An 18,178-nucleotide genomic window follows, 5' to 3' on the forward strand; every position below is an offset into this window, starting at 1 on the left:
GGTTGTTGTAACAGCGTGGCGCCTGAAGGAGCGCACCTTGAGGAGATGCTGGAAGGGACAACAAAAAAAAATTAAAAAAAAAAATATATATATATATATAAAATAATAGTGCTGTGCTCCAAAAGCATTTAAAAAAAACAAGCAAGAGTCCTCCCCAAAAAACCACTCGACCACATTGTGGTGGAAGCAGCTTAAAGTGTCAGGGAAGCTGGTGCTTCAGTGACCTGCTGGGTCCCCCCACAAACGACTTTGCTGCATGTGTTGTAACCCTTGTGGAACCAGGGTTAACAAAATACGAAGGCAGAATAATTTTTATTAATTATTTTTGAAGTTCAGGGGAGAGTGGGGGGGAAAGAGCAGGAAAAGGGAGGGTGAGAAACAGATGTTTCAGATCAGCTAAGTTCATTAAAAAAAAGAAAAAAAAGATACTGCCTTATAGCACTTTAGATCAAGTTGACCAGTACTTGAACTCAAGATGTTAAAAGTACAGTTTATTATGGTTTGTTATTTCTGTAAGCAGTTATCTTTTCCCCTTATCTCTATGAAAAATTAAGCAGAGTTCCAAAGCTTCAAATAACCATTTTCATTTTTTTTTAATCAAATAAAGTGAATCATCTTGCTATTATTGAAATAGCATTCTGGACGAATACAGAATTTATAAATTTTATGTAAATCAAATCTAAAATAATGCTCTGAATATTTCATGAAATGTAATGCATGTAACTTTTTCCAGCCAATGAAGTAATAACTGGCAAAATTACTGCTTCTCTCCTGACATACTGAAAGTGTTAATGAGAATTAGTTTAATTATTAGCATCTAATTTATTACACTTATTTAATAAGCTGTATTGTTCTCAGTGTTTTCCTTTCCCCAGCAGAAAAACTGACTCTACTTATTCCAGCCAGTCCTGGCTTTGAATAATGTCTGCAATATGTTAGCAGATACATTTATGTCTAGACAACAAATCAATACAGTGCTTTTCTTTTTCCTTGAGTATTCATTTGCTTAATTTATCCCAAACCATTCAGCATTATGAACTGTTAGCACACTCACAATGAACAGGCAGCAGGGGTCTTCTTGGCAGGAAAGGGACCTAATTGGGAGACAAGATAGTGTTTGAGAGATGTCACTAATATATTAGTTTATTAAAGGTGCTGGATGTTGGAAAAATAAACATCCCTGAAGGATTGCTCCTTGCTGCAAACTCCAGCAACTGCAGTCTTTGAAGCCTGTGGGAGTGCTGTTAAGTTAAATGCAGATGAACTCGAGTCTTACTTATCCCCTGAACCATTTTTTGCTCCAGCACAAGTGTGATTTGCACCTCCACGGCTTTAAGGCCTTTTGTCAGTGCCAGAGCAGGTGAAACGAAAATAAAAGTCCCAAGTGTTTTGCCAGGATGGGTATTTTGTCCCTGGCAATTCAGGCTAATGGAAACCCTATCAGGAATTAAAATATTATTTTCTTTAGCAGTACTTAGAATATGGATCTGTGTTTAAAGCCGAGCTTTTATCATCAATGGAAAAGCCAATGTGCAGTGCCAGAAGAGCTGCAGTGAGATCAATTTGTAGAGTGCTGTCGAAAATGATCTCATCATTTTTGTCACTAAAATGGAACACCTGATTCACAGCCTGTCCTACTTTCTCTTTATAATGGTATTTGGCATCTCTCTGTATGGTTTTCAAGTGTCCAGGCTGGGTTACATTTAAAATGTAAACTTAATAAGCTGGGGGGAGGGTTGGCATGTTTTTCTAAGCCTGATTCCTGTTTTTGTGATACTTGAAAACACTTTTACTTACGGACACATTTTTCTGGTGATTAATTGAAAGACCACACTCATATAGCTGATCCCCTTCAGCCTGTGACTGACCACAGCCCAGACTGAAGGGAGGGTGGTTTTTTTCTCCCAGTGTGTAAAATGAAGCTGTTCTAAGTTCAGTCATTTCTCCATATGATCCTAATGGCAGCTAAACCAAGAGCTACACTATTGCTAACTCAAAAGGGATGTGGGAGAGCAGTTATTTTAATATACACTCATTCATTTTCCTGTAATGAGATAGCAGCATGATTTTTAAGACCACCAAAAACGCTTGTTTTTTCTCTTAATGAGCAGTATCTTTAAGAAATTTACACTCAAGTCCTAGACACTGATATCCTGAGGGTATAGCACAGGCACGAAACCAGGGGATTTTAGGGGTCAAAAATACTGCTTCCCCTCTCACTGAGCATGGGTTAGTGCTGCAGGAAATGTAAAGAGGAATAGGATTTAATCCAGGACAATTTAATCTTAGTCAGACAAGCTGCTAATAGGACAAGTGGTTAAAAGCCAGAATTTCCATAGTTTCACAAGGTTCACAGAGTTTGACACGATGTTCCTTGAAGTCCACGGAGAATTTGAGCCAGCACTTTCTTTGCCGCCTCTCAAATAACTGTAAATGTGTTGCACACAGTTTTTGAACTAGATTTGTTTTTACTGGAGGTTCCTAATAGCTGATTTTTAGTATAATTTCTGTCTGTTTGCTTGTTTCTCGGCAGCCCAATGGTAGCAGCCAAGGCAAGGTGCACAATCCATTCCTTCCTACCCCAATGTTGCCACCACCACCTCCGCCACCAATGGCTAGGCCTGTGCCTCTGCCAGTGCCAGACACAAAACCTCCAACCACATCAACAGAAGGAGGGGCCACCTCTCCCACTTCTCCAAGTAAGTATAGACGCAGCGGGATGCACACTGGGCAGGGATGAGGCCTGCACACACCTTGGCAAGCAGGAGAGCTCTCTGCTCTCCGCCATGGACAAAGCCACGAGCTGCTCCTGTGTGAGCAGGGAAAGCCTTAGCTCAAGGTTGCAGTTTTGTTTCTGACTCGGTTGGCATTTCACACGTGTGAGGGAAATCGAGGCCGGTGGCTCAGCTGTGACACAGAGCTCGGATCTTTGGGGTGTTGTTTGCTGCCATGAGGATTTGAGTGGATATCCCATGGCTGGAAGTGCTCAAGGCCAGGCTTGGGTGGGCCTCTGAGCAGCCTGATCTAGGGGATGGTGGCCCTAGATGGGGTTGGAACTAGGTGATCTTTAAGGTCCCTTCCAACCCAAACTATTCCATGGTTCTGTGATAAGTTGGTGTCTCAAGCCAGGTTTTAGAGGACAGATCCCACATGGAAGTCAGGCAATCTCCTTGAGAACATCCCTGCTTATACACACTGGGCTAAACTAACAATCCTTTCCAGTTTACTTCAATTGCCATTCTTTTGGGAATAAATCTTCCCAGATTAAGCCAGACATCTTTCCCTTACGCCGTGCATCTTAGGCAACACGTTTTGGTATGTCTTGAAGCCAGGGAGAAAGCTCTAATCCCCTCCCACCACCCACACGGCTCCCATATGCATTTTGTGTAGCCACAAGTCAAATTTACGAATTCCTGGATACACACTTGGGGATTCCACTTTGGAGTCACTCTTCTGGGAAACAAATGCAATTCAGCTGTGTCTGATGCTTTAAAAAAAAAAGTCTGGATGTTCAGGGAGTTAATTGTGAAATGATTTAATGAAGCTATGCTCAAACTGACATTTAAAAACAAAAGGGAAGCTTTCAGTGCTTTAATGGCAACTGTAGGGGACTTGTTCCACAGTGAAGGGAGTCCAAATAACATCCACAAACAAAAATCAATCTAATCGAAAGAGCAAATCCCTTTGTGTGCTTTTCAAGCTTATTATTTAAATGCTATATGCAACCACTGCTGGATGTGCAGAGAGGTACTCACTCTTCAGACCAAGAGAAGCCTACATTTTTAAAGCTTTATATACAGTTCAGGAGACTTGCACAGGTTCCAGGGGGCATTTTTAAAATCTGGTAGTTCCTCAGAGGTTTTCATTGCCTTCTGCTACACGATAGTGCATCAACTGCAAACTCAGCAAGATGCTCTGGCTCGCTTGGAAATTGAAATGGGTTTTAGTATGAGACAGTCTGGTAAGATGGTGAACACGATCTTCTAGAATCAGGACTTCTCGAATTGATCAGCAGATTTTTCTTGAGTGCAGAAGTTGATTCATTCCCTCCTCTCCGCTCCTCTTTCCGACCTTAGACCAACACTGGTGCTGTCAGGAAGCTTTGGCACTTTCTGAGGGGACTTTTGAGTCCTATCAATAAGATTCAGCGGTGGGATCTAAAAGGTTAATGTTTAGTCATAGTTATCACTGAGCACAGTCAGCAGTGCCTTGCTATTTCCTTGCCTTCAGAACCGGGAAAAACAAAACTAGGTCAGTGTGTACTTGTCATTACGGTTGTGACTCAGTTTACTGGAAGTGTTTGGTGTCAAAAAGAAAAGAAAAAAATTCCCAACAACATTTTAGCACTAATCTTAATTTTTATGATACTGTGATTGTGTAAACAAGCTCAGAGGGTGTCTGGCCAGATTCTCAGCTGGCAGAAAAATGGGTATTTCTCCTCTGAAGGGAGCAGGATACCCATTGGTGTCTGCTTGGGGCTGGTCACTGGGCTCTGTGTTCAGCAGACAGCTGCCACGTTAATTGGGAATGGAGGTTTTCTCAAGAGCAGCCAGTTAATGGTATTTAAACAAAAGATTAGGAAAATAATTACTGTTTGTTAATTAGCCACGCTGATGACTAAACATATAGTTCTGTACATATTCAGGCACGCATCTTCCTTTTGGTGAGGGGTTTGAATAGCAGTGACTCCAGTTGTAAACAAGCATATAATTTAATTTAGGGAAAAAATTTTACAGAAAAATAGATTATAGGAAATATTTTCTAAGAAAAACTATGACATGTAAAGCAAAGCCAGTGGAAGCATTGGCCACATAAAGAGGAAAGCAAACTGAAGTTTGAGGCGTCGCAGGCAGGGTTTGCCAGGAGGACCCACTGGGCTCCATTCAGCGTGTCAATCAGGAGCAACCCTCCATTTCCCTGCGTGTTTATTTTTTCCTTAACTAAATATTAGCCTTCGAACAGTGAGTGCAGATTCACCAGAGTTCCATAAAAGCCTCACAAAAAGGTGTTTTCCATGGTTACGGGCTGCTGGAGCGCACCGGTTCTGGGAGTGTCGCCGGGCTATGGCTGACTGCCCCGCAGGGCTTGGGGATATTGGAAAGTCACTAATGCAACAAAGGCAGGAGTGATGTTAAATTTTGGCCAGACTCTCTCCTTAGCCGTGTGGAAGAGAATGATCCCCCCTCCTCCCGAGGAAATGGAGTGAAAGGGGTTGGCATTTGCTCCATTCTCCTTCCCTTTTTTGGTCTAGCAGAAAGCCCTCAGCAGAAACAAAATGCAGTCACGGCCCAACCAAAAATTGGAATATGGCCCTCCTGAGGGGTGCAGGAGCCAGGAGCAGCTGTTCAATACAGCATGGCCTCCTGGGAGCGAGAGCTAAAAATCACAACAAGGTGGTTAATGATTCTCAGAGCAATAGTGAAACTCTCCAGCTGTGACATTAACCAAAACATGAACATTAGTGCTGTCCAAGGAAGGAAGAGCCCCTGGAGATGCACACTGGGGATTTGCCACTACTGGGTGGCCAAACATGCTCTGGGAGCTGACAGTTTCAGCTGTGAATCCTGTCCCTTTGGAAAGCCAGCATTTTCCTCAGTCAGATGGCACAATGGAGATGGGATTCACGAGGTTTGGGAAGTTAATTTTTCCTCCACAAAAACCTTTTTCAATTGAACATATCTTTGATATCAAAAGACCCAGCATTATCTTATCTCAGATCTCTTCTTGATTTTCTTTGGTTGGTAACCCATTGCAAACACAACACAATATTTTCTTGAACTTGGCAGTTTTGGGGTTTTATATCTCACTGCCCAAAGCAAACACCACCTCCACAACATTCCACTTGGGCTTTATCACTATCATAATTAAATCATTCCAGAGCAGCCTAAGATACTGCCATCCTGTACACCCTTTTAAACAGCTTTTTAAAACAAAGTGTTATTTTCTGAGATTCACAACTCTTAACTTAAATGAACTCATTACTTGTTAATGTCCCCTTCAACAAAAGAGTTTTCTTGTTAAATGGCATTTGTGTCAGGATGAGGAGAATGATCTTGTGGCTGTAGTACAGGATTCATAAAGCCGAGTGCCAGGTCCTGCCCTTGGGTCACAACATCCTGTGGAGCTCTCCAGGCTTGGGACAGAGTGGCTGGAAAAGGACTTGAGGATGCTGGGCAGCAGCAGCTGAACATGAGTCCAAGGGTGGCCAAGAAGGCCAAAGGCACCTGGGCTGGATCAGCTCTGGTGTGGCCACAGGACCAGGGCTGGGCTGTCCCCTGTGCTGGGCACTGGTGAGGGCACACCATGAAGTGCTGGAGAGTGTCCAAGGAAAGGAATGGAGCTGGGGAAGGGTCTGGAGAACAGGAGAGGCTGAGGGAGCTGGGAAGGGGCTCAGCCTGGAGAAAAGGGGGCTCAGAGGGGACTTTGTGGCTCTGCACAGCTCCTGACAGGAGGGGACAGCCAGGGATTAGTAAGGTTCTTTTCCCAGGGAACAGGGACAGAAGAAAAGGAAATGGCCTCAGGTCACACCAAGGGAGATTTGGGTTGGATATTGAGAAAAATTTCTTCAAAATAGTGGTCAATCACTGGAGCAGGGGCAGTAGTGGAGTCCCCATCCCTGGAGGGGGTTGGGGACATGGGTTAGTGGTGGCCTTGGCAGTGCTGGGGTAGGGGTTGGACTCAATGATCTTAGAGGTCTTTTCCAACCTAAACATTCCCATGATCCTGCAATCAGATTGGCTTTCTCTGCCTTCCTCTGCTATGCACTGGCTGAGCACTTTCTGGGCGAGTTTGAGCGCTCTGTTCACTCCTTTCCCCACCCATAAAAAAGAGGGCTGACTCCATCACTCAATTTGCTGAAATTTGCAGTTCCCTCTCAGATCCTCAGCTGCAGAATGTTCTGCAGCAGGAATTGTTCTACTGCACCACATTCCTCCAGTCAATCCTCTTGCTGCAGCTTGAGGAACAGGACAACTCCTCACATCAAACACATGTACCTGTCATCCTGGTCTGTGAAAGGGAGACCTAGGGGTACATTAGGTTATCGCTCACCCAAATCATCTTTACCAGTCCTTTTAATCCAGAAAGATGACAAATTACACACTCCTGCTCTCAATAGCAATTATTTCAGGAAAGTATATTTAAAAGTGACATTTCCCTACTGCAGGCAACTTTAAAACACACAACATCCCCAAAACTGTTTGTTTGTCTTGTCTTTCATACAATTTCTTGCCATTTTGGCTAAATATCAAAGCTGTCTGTGTGAGCAAATGTTCTTTCTCTGCCAGCTCCTGTTTTGCTTGTTCCTGAAGTGAAGCATCATAGCAAATTTGTGGCATCACATTCATTCCTTGGCTGTGGGCTGTGATGTTGCAGACAATCCTTAGTGAATTCCAGTAGCAGAAAGAGCAGGCTGGGCAGGAAGCTGCTGCTGTTCATGCCCAACAGGACATCTCTCAGCTGGTGTGAACCAGGGTAGGTCTCTGCAATTCCCATGGAGCAAAGCTGATAAAATCTGGAGAAGATCTGCCTAAGAGACCTGGCTGCTGTTCCTTGTTCCTTCCCATGCTTTGGCTTTTCCCAAACTGGAGTTTGAAGACTCCAGCATAGGCTTAGCTTATATTTATGCTATATTATAATGTGACCCAGCTTTATCCAGTGAGACAGTTTGCCCCATCCTAGTTCTGGGGCAAAGTCTAGGGATCAGATTTCCAGAAATCCCACCTTCATGTCAACCAAGGGTGTTTATCTGAAGACAGTAAGATGCAGCTGGAAGTTGATCATGGTCTAAGCAACACTCAGTACTTCTCCCTTTCCTGAAACAAATCTCCCCCTAACAGGGGAATGAGTTTTCCATATCAGCTTAATATTCTGAGCCAAACTGGCCCCTTCCAACCCATAAACATCCCAGGACATTTTACAGCAAAGAGGGAACAGCACCTTGGGAGAGTCCAGTGTAAATCCTCTGCATATTTGTCCTTTTGGTGCTCTTCCCTCCTTGGCTTCAGCAGTGCAGTTCCATGGCCTGAAGGAAATACCAAGCTGACATCCAAGTATTTTCAGAAAGCAAGTTAAACATGGTTTGGAGCGGAAGGAAGGTGTACATAGCAACTCACCCAGCGAGCTTTGAGGGGACTTTTGTGCATATTACACACTTTTCAAATGCTTTCGAATTTTTTTGTTTGAACAGAGAAGCCATTTAAGTCAGCATTCTGCTGGTTCCCCTTTGATTTTCTACCAAATATCACAGCAAAAGTATCTGCCAGCGGGGAACTGTAAACAAGATCTTGAGTTCCTTCCCTTCTGGGTGGAACTTACCTGCTCCAAGGGATTAAATGGCCTCTCCACTCAATCTGCTTCTTTAAAAGTAGACCAGGAGAACCAAACAACAGATGTTTGATTTTTGAGCTCTAAGTTAATTTTCCCCACTGTAGAAGGAATTCTTAGTCTTGCACAATATTAGTTCATTAGTTGTTTAAAAAAAAAACCTCCACAAAGGACAGCACAGAAGAATCCTAATACAAGGCACTAGCAACAGGAAAATGTCCTTTGCAAATGTGTGGCTTCTTTGAATTATTAACCAAATTAACATGGTAAAAGGTGATGAGAACATCTCACCACATCTACTCAGTAAATTTCTTCCTTGATTTGCAGGTAGGAGTAACATCCAGCTTACCTGTTCATAATATCCAAGCTGTACCACAATTTGCAAAACCATCTCAGGAAGATGAATTAGCGCACATTAAAATTCCTTTAAGACTTTGTGAAGGAGAAGTGTTCCTTGCATGATTTTTGCAAGTGTTAGCTTCTTGGAGAGAAAAGCTCACCGCACCAGAAACAAGTGGGAAAAATTCCTTCTTAGAATCCAGGATATCTCCCCTCATATCAGTAGGAAATGAAGATATGCAGTTCCTGGGGTGATTTCAGGGAATCTTGATACAAAGAAGTATTCTGATGAAACTGTGAGAGCTAAGAGGCATCACAAGACGTTTGTGGGACTTGAAGGATGAGGTTCTGCATGCTTCTAGACTTGGGAACTCATCACCCAAGGGCTTTGAGGGAGGCAGAACATCCACATGGTCCAAGTGCAGATTAGGCATTGGGTGAGAAATCCCTCCAGGGCCTTAATACAGGAAGTCCCTGAGCTGAAAATAATCAGAGGTGGGAAAGAATGGGAGAAAGTAAATATGTGACCTGTTTTGGTTGCATTTGCTTATGACTTCTGAGAGAGGTGACAATGGCCAAGGTGGAGCATTGGTCTGATTAGGCACAGCCTTAAACCAAAGGCTCCTAAAGGGTAATTCCTCTTCACCAAACATTTGCCTTCAGAAAGGTAAAAGAGTTTCCCCCCCACAGCCAACTCAGTGTCTTCTCACTTTACTTTTCTGTAATGTTGAGGCCTCAACATTATATTTAGCCTGACTGGAATTTGGCAAGTAACTTTCCTTTTACTATTGGTTTTTTGTGGTTTTTTTTTGTCTCTTCATTGGATAGTTAGGTTGTCTGGGGATTTTATTCAGCAGAATGCATTCCCATAAATTTATTCAAAATAGATAGGAGCTTTCTTTGTATTGAGGCATCTATTTGCGTTATTTAGATCTAAACATGCAAAAAACTGAGGAAGAGAGAAGATTGCTTGAGGGTTTTCAAATGAGAGGAAGACTAAAAATGCATTGAAAGCTTTTGGATGTGGAAGTACGTGGCATTGTGGACAGTTGCAGCAGAGAATATAATGCAACAATAAAATCATTAAAGTACTTCAAGTTTGGAAGTAATCTGGGTTCTTGGCTTGCATTGCATTTAATAGCTTTACATTTATGGGAGCCACTCCAGTTTTTAAAGGCAGCTTCAGCCTTCAGACTGATTGCACTTACCACCCCAGTGAAACTGCAACCCATTAATTTTTTACCGAAAGGATCTCCCTAGTTTGTCAAACACATCAAGTGAACATTTTAGAGAGTGCAGACCACAGCAGTATAAAAACCAAAACTTTATATCCAGAGAGAACGCTGGATTAGCATGAAATAAAGGGTCTGATTCTGTTAATGAGCACTTAGGTAATTTCATTGCTATACAAAACTCTGTTAAAAATAGAGGTACCAGACATTCGAGTGAAAACAGTCAGGACCTGCAGAAATCTCCTGTGCCCGCCCATCATGGAAAGGCCTGCAGTGGTTCTCCTTCAGGCTGGAGAGCTGCCCACCCTCCCCTGAGCCAACGTTTGGGGCCACCCTCTCTCCCAGCAGCCCAGTCCCCTACGTGTTGATCCCCCCACCACGAAGCCCGAACCTTTCCAGTGTCTCAAACCAAACTCTCGCTCTCTAAAACGTTCGCACATTTCTGTGTCAAACATCTGCTTAGGTGGCTCTGAGACAGTGTGTTTTGGTGTTGTTCGTGTGCAATCTAGTGCCGCTTCCTCAACGCATGTGTCCCTTCCCTTCACAGCCTACTCGACACCCAGCACCTCCCCCGCAAACCGATTCGTCAGTGTTGGACCACGGGATCCAAGCTTTGTAAATATCCCTCAACAGACTCAGGTGGGCCGCTTTCGACTTCTCTGTTTGCCTGCAGCCTCTTCTCCTCCTCCTCCTCCTCCTCCTCCAGTGTCCTCTAACGTGTCCCCGCGGAGCAGCTGCACTGCCGCTGTCACTTCACCCACATGGTCTCAGTAACTACAGTGAAATGTCACTTGCAGTTTGTTTGTCTGTTGTGGTTTTTTTTTTTTTTTTTCCTTTGTTTGTTTTTTTATTTTAATTTATTTTTGGGGCTTGTGTGGTGATAACACTGCTTTCATGACTGGAAGGACCTCTCTCTGCTTTCTAAGGTGTTGGCTCCCAGCGCGCAGTTGTTTGCTCTAGGGCCGGGGTTTCAAAGGCTTTGGCTCCAACCTGCTCCCCAGGCACTGCATTTAATTGTGTTTAGATTAGACGCTAGGCAAAAATCCTTCCCTGCCTGGTAAAGGTTGCCCAGAGAAGCTGTGGCTGTTCCTGGATCCCTGGGAGTGTCCAAGGCTGGGCTGGACAAGGCTTGGGGCAACCTGGGCTAGTGGAAGGTGTCCCATGAAACAAGATGATCTTTAAGGTCCCTCCCAACCCAAACCAGTCTGTGATATGCAAAAAAAACCCATCAAATACTCATGGAAAAAAAAAACCTCAAATTCCTGGTTGGCCATTTGCATGGTGGGCTTTGAGCGAGCAGGAGATTTTTGTGATTGTGAGCACATCTGTTTTCCTTATGCAAAGAGAAAAAAGTCCAGTTGAGGCAGGCCTATAAAGCTGGGTTAGCTGAATTCATGGTCCTGCTATGGTCAAATCAGAAGCTCAAGTAAACATTTGTGTTTCTTTAGGAGAAGGACGAGATTTAAATGTGCTTTTTCCAAGCTGTATCAAATTCCCAGGGTCGATTAAGAAAATAGTTGTTGGCAGTTTTGTTAGCAGCTAATTTGAGCCAGATGTTGAAAAAATTAAGTCTGGGCTTAATATCACGTTATCATGGGGGGGGAAGGTATAAAAAAGTGAGCAGAGTTAGTGCTTTAGGACAACTGTAGTTTATAGTTTGAAGTGATTGCTTGACTACGTTGCAATTCTTTTAAAGGTCAACTACACGAAATATTTGTGATTCTGTTTTGAGCTGGTTGCAGTGACTAAAAAGCAATAATTCAAATAGCTGGCAAACTGGGCATTACTACCCTTGGCTCTTGTAAGTTCTTTCAAATGGTTTATAGGCTTCTGAATAATTAGTGTGCAGATTAATGGCTGTCACATGCCACAGTAGGTGCATGAGGACAGACTCCTCGTTGTGATGGCTTCAGCACCTCCACTGTCACTGAAACACAGGTCACTCATTCCCAAAGATTTCCAGTTTACAGGGCTGCAAGCAGCTGCCTGTGAGCACAACGTGGTTTTTTGCTGTCTGTTCTTTGTGTACAATTTGTTAGGGGCTTTAGTTTATAGCTCTGTGCACAGCACAGGTTAAACTATATCGAATCTCAAACCTTCTCTGCCTTAAATAGGGTCACACAAAGTACAGCAGCAATGCAGAGAGGGGTTTAACCCATCAGATTCTGGGGGGTTTTTTCATGCCTTGACAAAACTCAGCCTGCACCCCACTTTTCCAGCCTTCTGCTTTTATGGGGTTCATGGGTGTGACAAGTTCTCATGCACCTTCCCATTTAAATCATATTTCTCCAGTTGTTTTGGAAACAACTGGAATATACAGAAATACGCTGAAATCGGGAAACAGGAATTTTAAGGTGTGCTGCTAAAGTCCTTAAGCATTTGGTCTTTTCCTTCATAGCTCAGGAAACCTGAAACCCTTTGGAGAATGCTACTTACCTTTTCCAGAAGACTTGAAAAACTCCTAGTTGGTAAATTGATTATGTAGTAAGACACAACAGTATTAAGTCTCCAAAGATATTTAAAACTTACTTGCATCCTGCAGCCTAAGTTTCCCAGATAAGTTTGTTGACTGTAAACTTTTATCCTCCTTATTTATGACTTAAATCATTTTAAAGTGCTCTAGCGTTACTTTAAGTGCTCCTCAGTAATGCAGTGTAGTGAATAACAATGCTGTACAGTGAAAAACAATACTCAAGCACAGCTTTCAATTAAAGTCTAACATGCTGCAGTGGGCAAGGAGACTGACTTCCAGTCTCTGACTCCAGCTGCATCTCCCTGCTTCTATACATCATTACACCACCACAACCCACTTGATACTAAATATATAATTTATCAGCAAACTCACTACTTATTCATGAAAGAACTCTGAAGTTGACTGTGCTTTGAGTCAGAGAAGTGAGGTAGAAGTGCTAACTGCAATGATTTGGGATTTATGTAGCATTCCTCTAAACAAAGACAGGCTTTTGTGCTCCTTTTTGCAGAGCATTAGTGTATAGAACGGCCACTTAGGACATTTTCAAAACGAAAATGTAAAAACACATAGGACTGCATTATTAAAAGCAGCTGGGGTGGCTCCTTTCCATCAGGGTCTTTAGAGTACATCCAGAGTCAGGCTAAAATACAGGGACTAAAAGCCAGGGACACAGTTTCCTGAGACAAGAGGAAGCAGGGAATACTCCAAGCTTCTGGAAGTCAAGCTTAAATATAAGGGTTAAGTGACTCTTTGCTGCTGGAACAATAAAATAAAAATGAAGGCTGTATCTGAACATCTGCTTTTTAAAAATTATGGTCCAGCTACAACCCATATGAAAATATTTTGGTCAGATTTTTGGTGGCTCTGATGTTCTCTTGGTGGAACATTGCACTATAAGCACTATTTACACATCATCATCATCATCATCATCATTAGTCTTGAAGTGCTGCAGAAGTGAGTCTGTGCACAGGGATGTGGCAGCTCCACGGAGCAGGAGTTCCCATACATGGGCATTTCCAGAACACTGGAATAAAATCCCAGGCAAATTACAATGGGCTGGGGCAAGGATCATTCTGTCCTGTTTCTAAACAACCAAACCCAGTACAAGCCTTTCTGAATCATTATTAGAAAAAATATCAGTAGACATTTCCATTAGCACTATGTTCTGATTTATGTCATGTTGTGGCAAATATAACCCCTTAAAGGAATTTTATAGAGTTTATATAATATTCATTAAAAAGCCATCTTCCTGTGTCAACAAAGGTTGCAACAGGACAACCAGTCTATCAGAGAAGGGATGGGGAAATAAACTGCTTTAAGTCAGTAGTTCTGATTTGGTAACCAAAGCCCCCAAAGGGCTGTTGGCTTTGCCTGGTTTCAGCAGTTTCCAAACTTTTTAGTTGGTTTGGTTTTGCATCTGCTGCTTACACTATCCATCACTCTTGCCACTCCACTCACTGCACAATTGTCCTGTCTTGGGGGTTATTTGAATCTAAATTTCTGTTTGAGCTATTAGAAGCAACACTTGACTTGGCATCCCCTGTATATGTTGACAAAAAGGCACAGGTGTTGTAACCTTTGCTTGATAAATCATTTACTTTTGCTACTTGACTTGCAAGCAATATGGGGGCATCAGCTTTTTAACTGCCTATTGCATATGCAAATCAGAAATACAGGATGCCTGGGGTACAGGGGGCTCTGGTTTCAAAAGCAAGCTGGTCTGGATAGCTCATGACTAAGTAATAGATACGTCTCTCACATTGCCAAGGACCTGCAACACAGAGGGTGGTGGAGGGATGGGAAAGTCCCCTCACATTAATTAGGGACGAGCCTCTCCGTAGCACCAGGGTGAATAAAGGGGGCTGCATTTTGAGGTGTTTTTTTCCTAAAATTACCAGTGAAACACAGTGCATGCAGCTGGGAATGCTAAACCAGCAGCCTGTGGCCAGGGTTTGCCACTCACCACTCCAAATGCTGCTTGCTGCTCTCTAATGCCCTGGCTTTGCTCTAGGGTACAAAATTCCTTTAGGGATCCGCGTGCTCTGTACTCATCGTGCTGCAGCTCCACTTCACACTAAACATTGTTTACTATGCTGAGTCCTGTTTGCCACCTACTTAGCCTGCATCTTCCTGGAAATTGCACTTGGGATGCTAAAAACAGCTCCTGAGAAACACATGCCTGCTCCATCTAATTATCTAATTGCTCCTACCTGCCACTGGCCCGTGTGCCCTGCACAGGGAGGTTGTGAGGATGCAGGGAACAGAAACTGCCTCCTACTGCAGGCACCTAGGCAGAGAATCAGCCACTTTACCCTGTGAGAAAGTGAATCCTGTAGCCCTGACCAGCTGTTTCAGGAAAAATCCTTCTCTAGTGTAAACACACTCTGTATCAGATCCATCCCAGGTAGTTTCTAAAAACCTAGTTAAGCACAAACCTAAATATTTATTCCCTTAGCTTTATGTAGGAAAAGATCAAACTTATTTCTACTAGGACAGAAGTAGAAGCTCTTCCTGGTTCTGCCTTTGCACAATCCCAAAGCACAGTCAGATCCCGGATAATATGCAAAGGCCTTGTGTTTTCACACTTTCCCTGGTGGGGCCCTAGAGCCACCCAGCTACAAGAGAGCTCTAGATAGAGCTCATCCTTTATAGCATAAAACAACTGAAACTAAAGGCCTGTAGCCTGCCTACAACACTGAAATAAAGTTTAAGAAAAATCCCAAAAGTCAAACAAGCATATCTAGGCCGCAAAATAACAGGTATGGAAACCAGCAAGCTCAGCAGAACAGCCTTATAAAGACCAGGTACAAAAATGCACCCTGTGAAATACATCTTTAAAAGAGCAATATTAACTTAGGAGGGAAATCACTGAAGTTTAGCAAAGTGTTTATAGTACAAGGAAATTGCTAACTCCTTTAGATCTTCTCCTGCTCCCTGCCCTTCCCAAATTAGACAGTGGTATCTTTGTAGCTTTCTCGTTTTGGGCTTTTATTTATCTCTAAAAAAACCACCATATGCCTCAGGTGCATCCACAAACCTAATTGTACAATTACTTTCTTTCCCAGAGACAAGGCAAAGCTTGTTTTGCTTCCCCACAAGCGATTTTTTTTTTTTTTTTTTTTTTTTTTTTTTTTTTTTTTTTTTTTGTTTTGAGAGCAAACTGCAACCTGCAATTTTTCACTGGCAGCACTTTAAAACAAAGGGCATGAGGAAAAAAAATGAGCTGGATGCTGTGTCCTGTAGGATAGCAGATGTGAGCTCTGTCAGACCAGGGGGGAGGCGAATTCCAGAGGAGAGGGTCCTTCTGTGAGAGCAGCCGGGCGCTGCTGCCCGGACACTGGAATCTGAGGAGCGTGGTGCAGGTGATGCCCCTCTCCAGGAGGCAGGCAGGGGAGCAGCCCTGTCTGTGGCAGCCCCCAGAAGTGTATAGGATCCATAGATCAAAGTCAGCACCTTGCCTGGGAAGCTGATGCAGCTCCTGCAGCGCTTCGCTCCCGCAGCTGAAGAGGCAGAGCCGCTCAGTGCCCAGGTTCCATTGCCACCCTATGGAAGAAAGAAACCAGTGCACACATTTTTCTCCTTCCTCTGCACAAATCCGTGTGTGTGCCTGGCTTCACGGGGATTTTCCATCCCTGCTGCTCAGTGCCACCCTGTCCTGCCCTCTGCCCCCTCCCAGGGGGACGCTGAGCCCCACGCAGCTCGTGGCCGTGTGCTTTATTAATGAGCACCACGGGCTGCCTGGCCTGCCCTGGCTGCCTGCACACCCTGCTGCCTTCATCCCCCTTCCCAGAGCCCAGGAATGGCACTGGGCAGACAGGCAGGACCTGCTGGCCCTGGGCACAGGGGCAGGGCAGGGGTTTGTGGCACTGTGCTGACAGCTGAGCCACCACATTGCTCCGCACACGGGGCAGGGCAGGGACACCTCGAGGGGTGTGAGGGACACGGCAGAGAACATGAGAGGCTGCAGGAACAAACCAGGCCTTTTGTTTTGGTGGGTTTATTTTGGGTTTTGGGGGTTCTGAGTGGAGCTGTTTATCAGCCAGGTCAGAGGTACTTGTTGCTCAGAGGACTGTCCCTCCTCAGGATCAGAACACTCATCCTCGAGGTTGGATGCACTGCTTGTGACTGAGTGTGAATGGAGATAAAAAACTCTAACTTGGAAGCATTTGTTAGGCTCATCCCTCTAAGAATTCCATATTCTGTACAGTAACCTCCCTAAGCCAGTACATGTGTCCAATTTCAGCTGCAAAGCACTTCTAAGCACACTTGAATGTTCCTTTTCTTTCTCTTGGCCTGTCCAGAAAATGTAGTGAGAGGTTCAGAACATGATTTCCATGAAAGAATAACATCTTTAGTGTGTTAAGAAAAGAAATTTGCATAGATCAGGTATAAAAACAGAGTTTTGGGGTGTGGAACTGCTACTTTCTGCTGAACTTAGAGGGATCACTCTTCTCCCAAACCCTCCAGGGATCTGTGGATTTTCCCATATTGGCAAAGGAAAGAGAGGGCTGCTCTCCTCCAAGACCTGGAGCCCCCTTATGATCACTCAAAGTTTTGATCTCTGTCCAAAAAGTGCTTTGCTGTTGCACCAGTGGCATCAGGCTACTGACACATGACCTGAATTTTGGTGCTGTGTTTCCTCTTCCATGCAGGACGTAGGAATACCATTCTGAACTTGAGGGTGGCCTGGAGATGGCTCTGAAAATGCAGTGTGAGCCTAGAGAGAGTGTGGATACGAAATTCCACCCTCAGGTCAGTTCCTAAAAGGAGCTGAGAACAGCACACCCCAAAAAGAAAGCACATATTGCCCTAGAGAGGTAAAAATTCACAAAACACTTCCCAATGCCATCATGTGGCTGCATCTTCAAAGTGAGAGGGAGCCAAATCAGTCCCAAAATGCCTGGGTTAGTCCTCAGCAGGGGAGATCCTTGTTCCTGGGCTTTTTCTTCCTCCTCCTCCTCCTTGTAGACTCTGGTGAACAGTTCAGACTCTTTTTTGGAAACCAGCACTCAGCATCCTATTTCCAGTAGATTTAGCATAGAATTATTTACAATGGACATAGAAGAATTTCCCAAACTAAGCAATTAAACTTAGTGAGTTTTCCCCCTCCTCACAATAACCAGGAAGCCTGTGTGTAAGGCTGCCTTTCTGTGGGTTTTATGGCCATTACTTACTCCACAGTGGGGGAGAAGAAAGGGAAGGAGTAAGTGTGGGCCTGGTGGGAACAGTTGGCAAATGCAGAAATATGATGAATGAGCTGGAGAGATTTAATTCTGTACTAAATTCTCTACAAGCTGTGTAACCTTTCTTTAGCTAAACAATTACTCTAAAAGGCAATGATTTTCTGTGTTTTCATTGAAAAGTCTTCATAATAACAATGGCCTATGTTCTCCTTCTTGAAGAACTTCTGCCAAAAAACAGTTTTCTTTTTTCCATTCAGCAGGAAGCTTTCTTTAATTTTTATTTTTTCAATCTCATATTCCCCGCTAACATGGATTTACAAGGCCTACCACTTACTGCATGGGGCTGGGAAGAAGCTTCCCCTCAGGCCAAATCATTTTGGTCTATCTCCTTTGTAGGGATTCTTGCAGCTTCCTCCCAAGAGGACTGCAACCACTGTCAGAGACATAATACCAGGCCCAAGTGGCCATTTAAGCTGACAAAATGTGACATTCCCTGTGTTCACAGGTCAGGGGGCGTGGGAGGGGATTCCCAGATTTGTTTTTCAGCGGACAGGCAGCAGCTCTTGCTGTGTTGTGGTGGGTGCAGTTGTGGGGAGCATGACTGTGGTGTAGTGGGGGAAAAGCCA

At 43.9% G+C, this 18,178-nt stretch overlaps 1 protein-coding gene across 12 annotated transcripts in view; it reads left to right on the top strand.

Moving 5' to 3' along the window:
- Nucleotides 1–18,178, top strand: part of NFIA (nuclear factor I A) — a 248,614-nt gene that overhangs the window by 208,129 nt on the left and 22,307 nt on the right. For 9 of the 12 annotated variants that reach the window (XM_063166223.1, XM_063166225.1, XM_063166222.1 and 6 more), the window contains 2 exons: nt 2,534–2,699; nt 10,444–10,535. In XM_063166223.1, the coding sequence (XP_063022293.1) occupies nt 2,534–2,699; nt 10,444–10,535 (258 nt within the window). The remainder of the gene's footprint in view (nt 1–2,533; nt 2,700–10,443; nt 10,536–18,178) is intronic. The other 3 variants (XM_063166224.1, XM_063166230.1, XM_063166234.1) reach the window with 1 other exon arrangement.

The sequence above is a fragment of the Melospiza melodia genome, chromosome 11, assembly GCF_035770615.1.
Source record: "Melospiza melodia melodia isolate bMelMel2 chromosome 11, bMelMel2.pri, whole genome shotgun sequence".
In the NCBI taxonomy this organism is placed as follows: Eukaryota; Metazoa; Chordata; class Aves; order Passeriformes; family Passerellidae; genus Melospiza; species Melospiza melodia.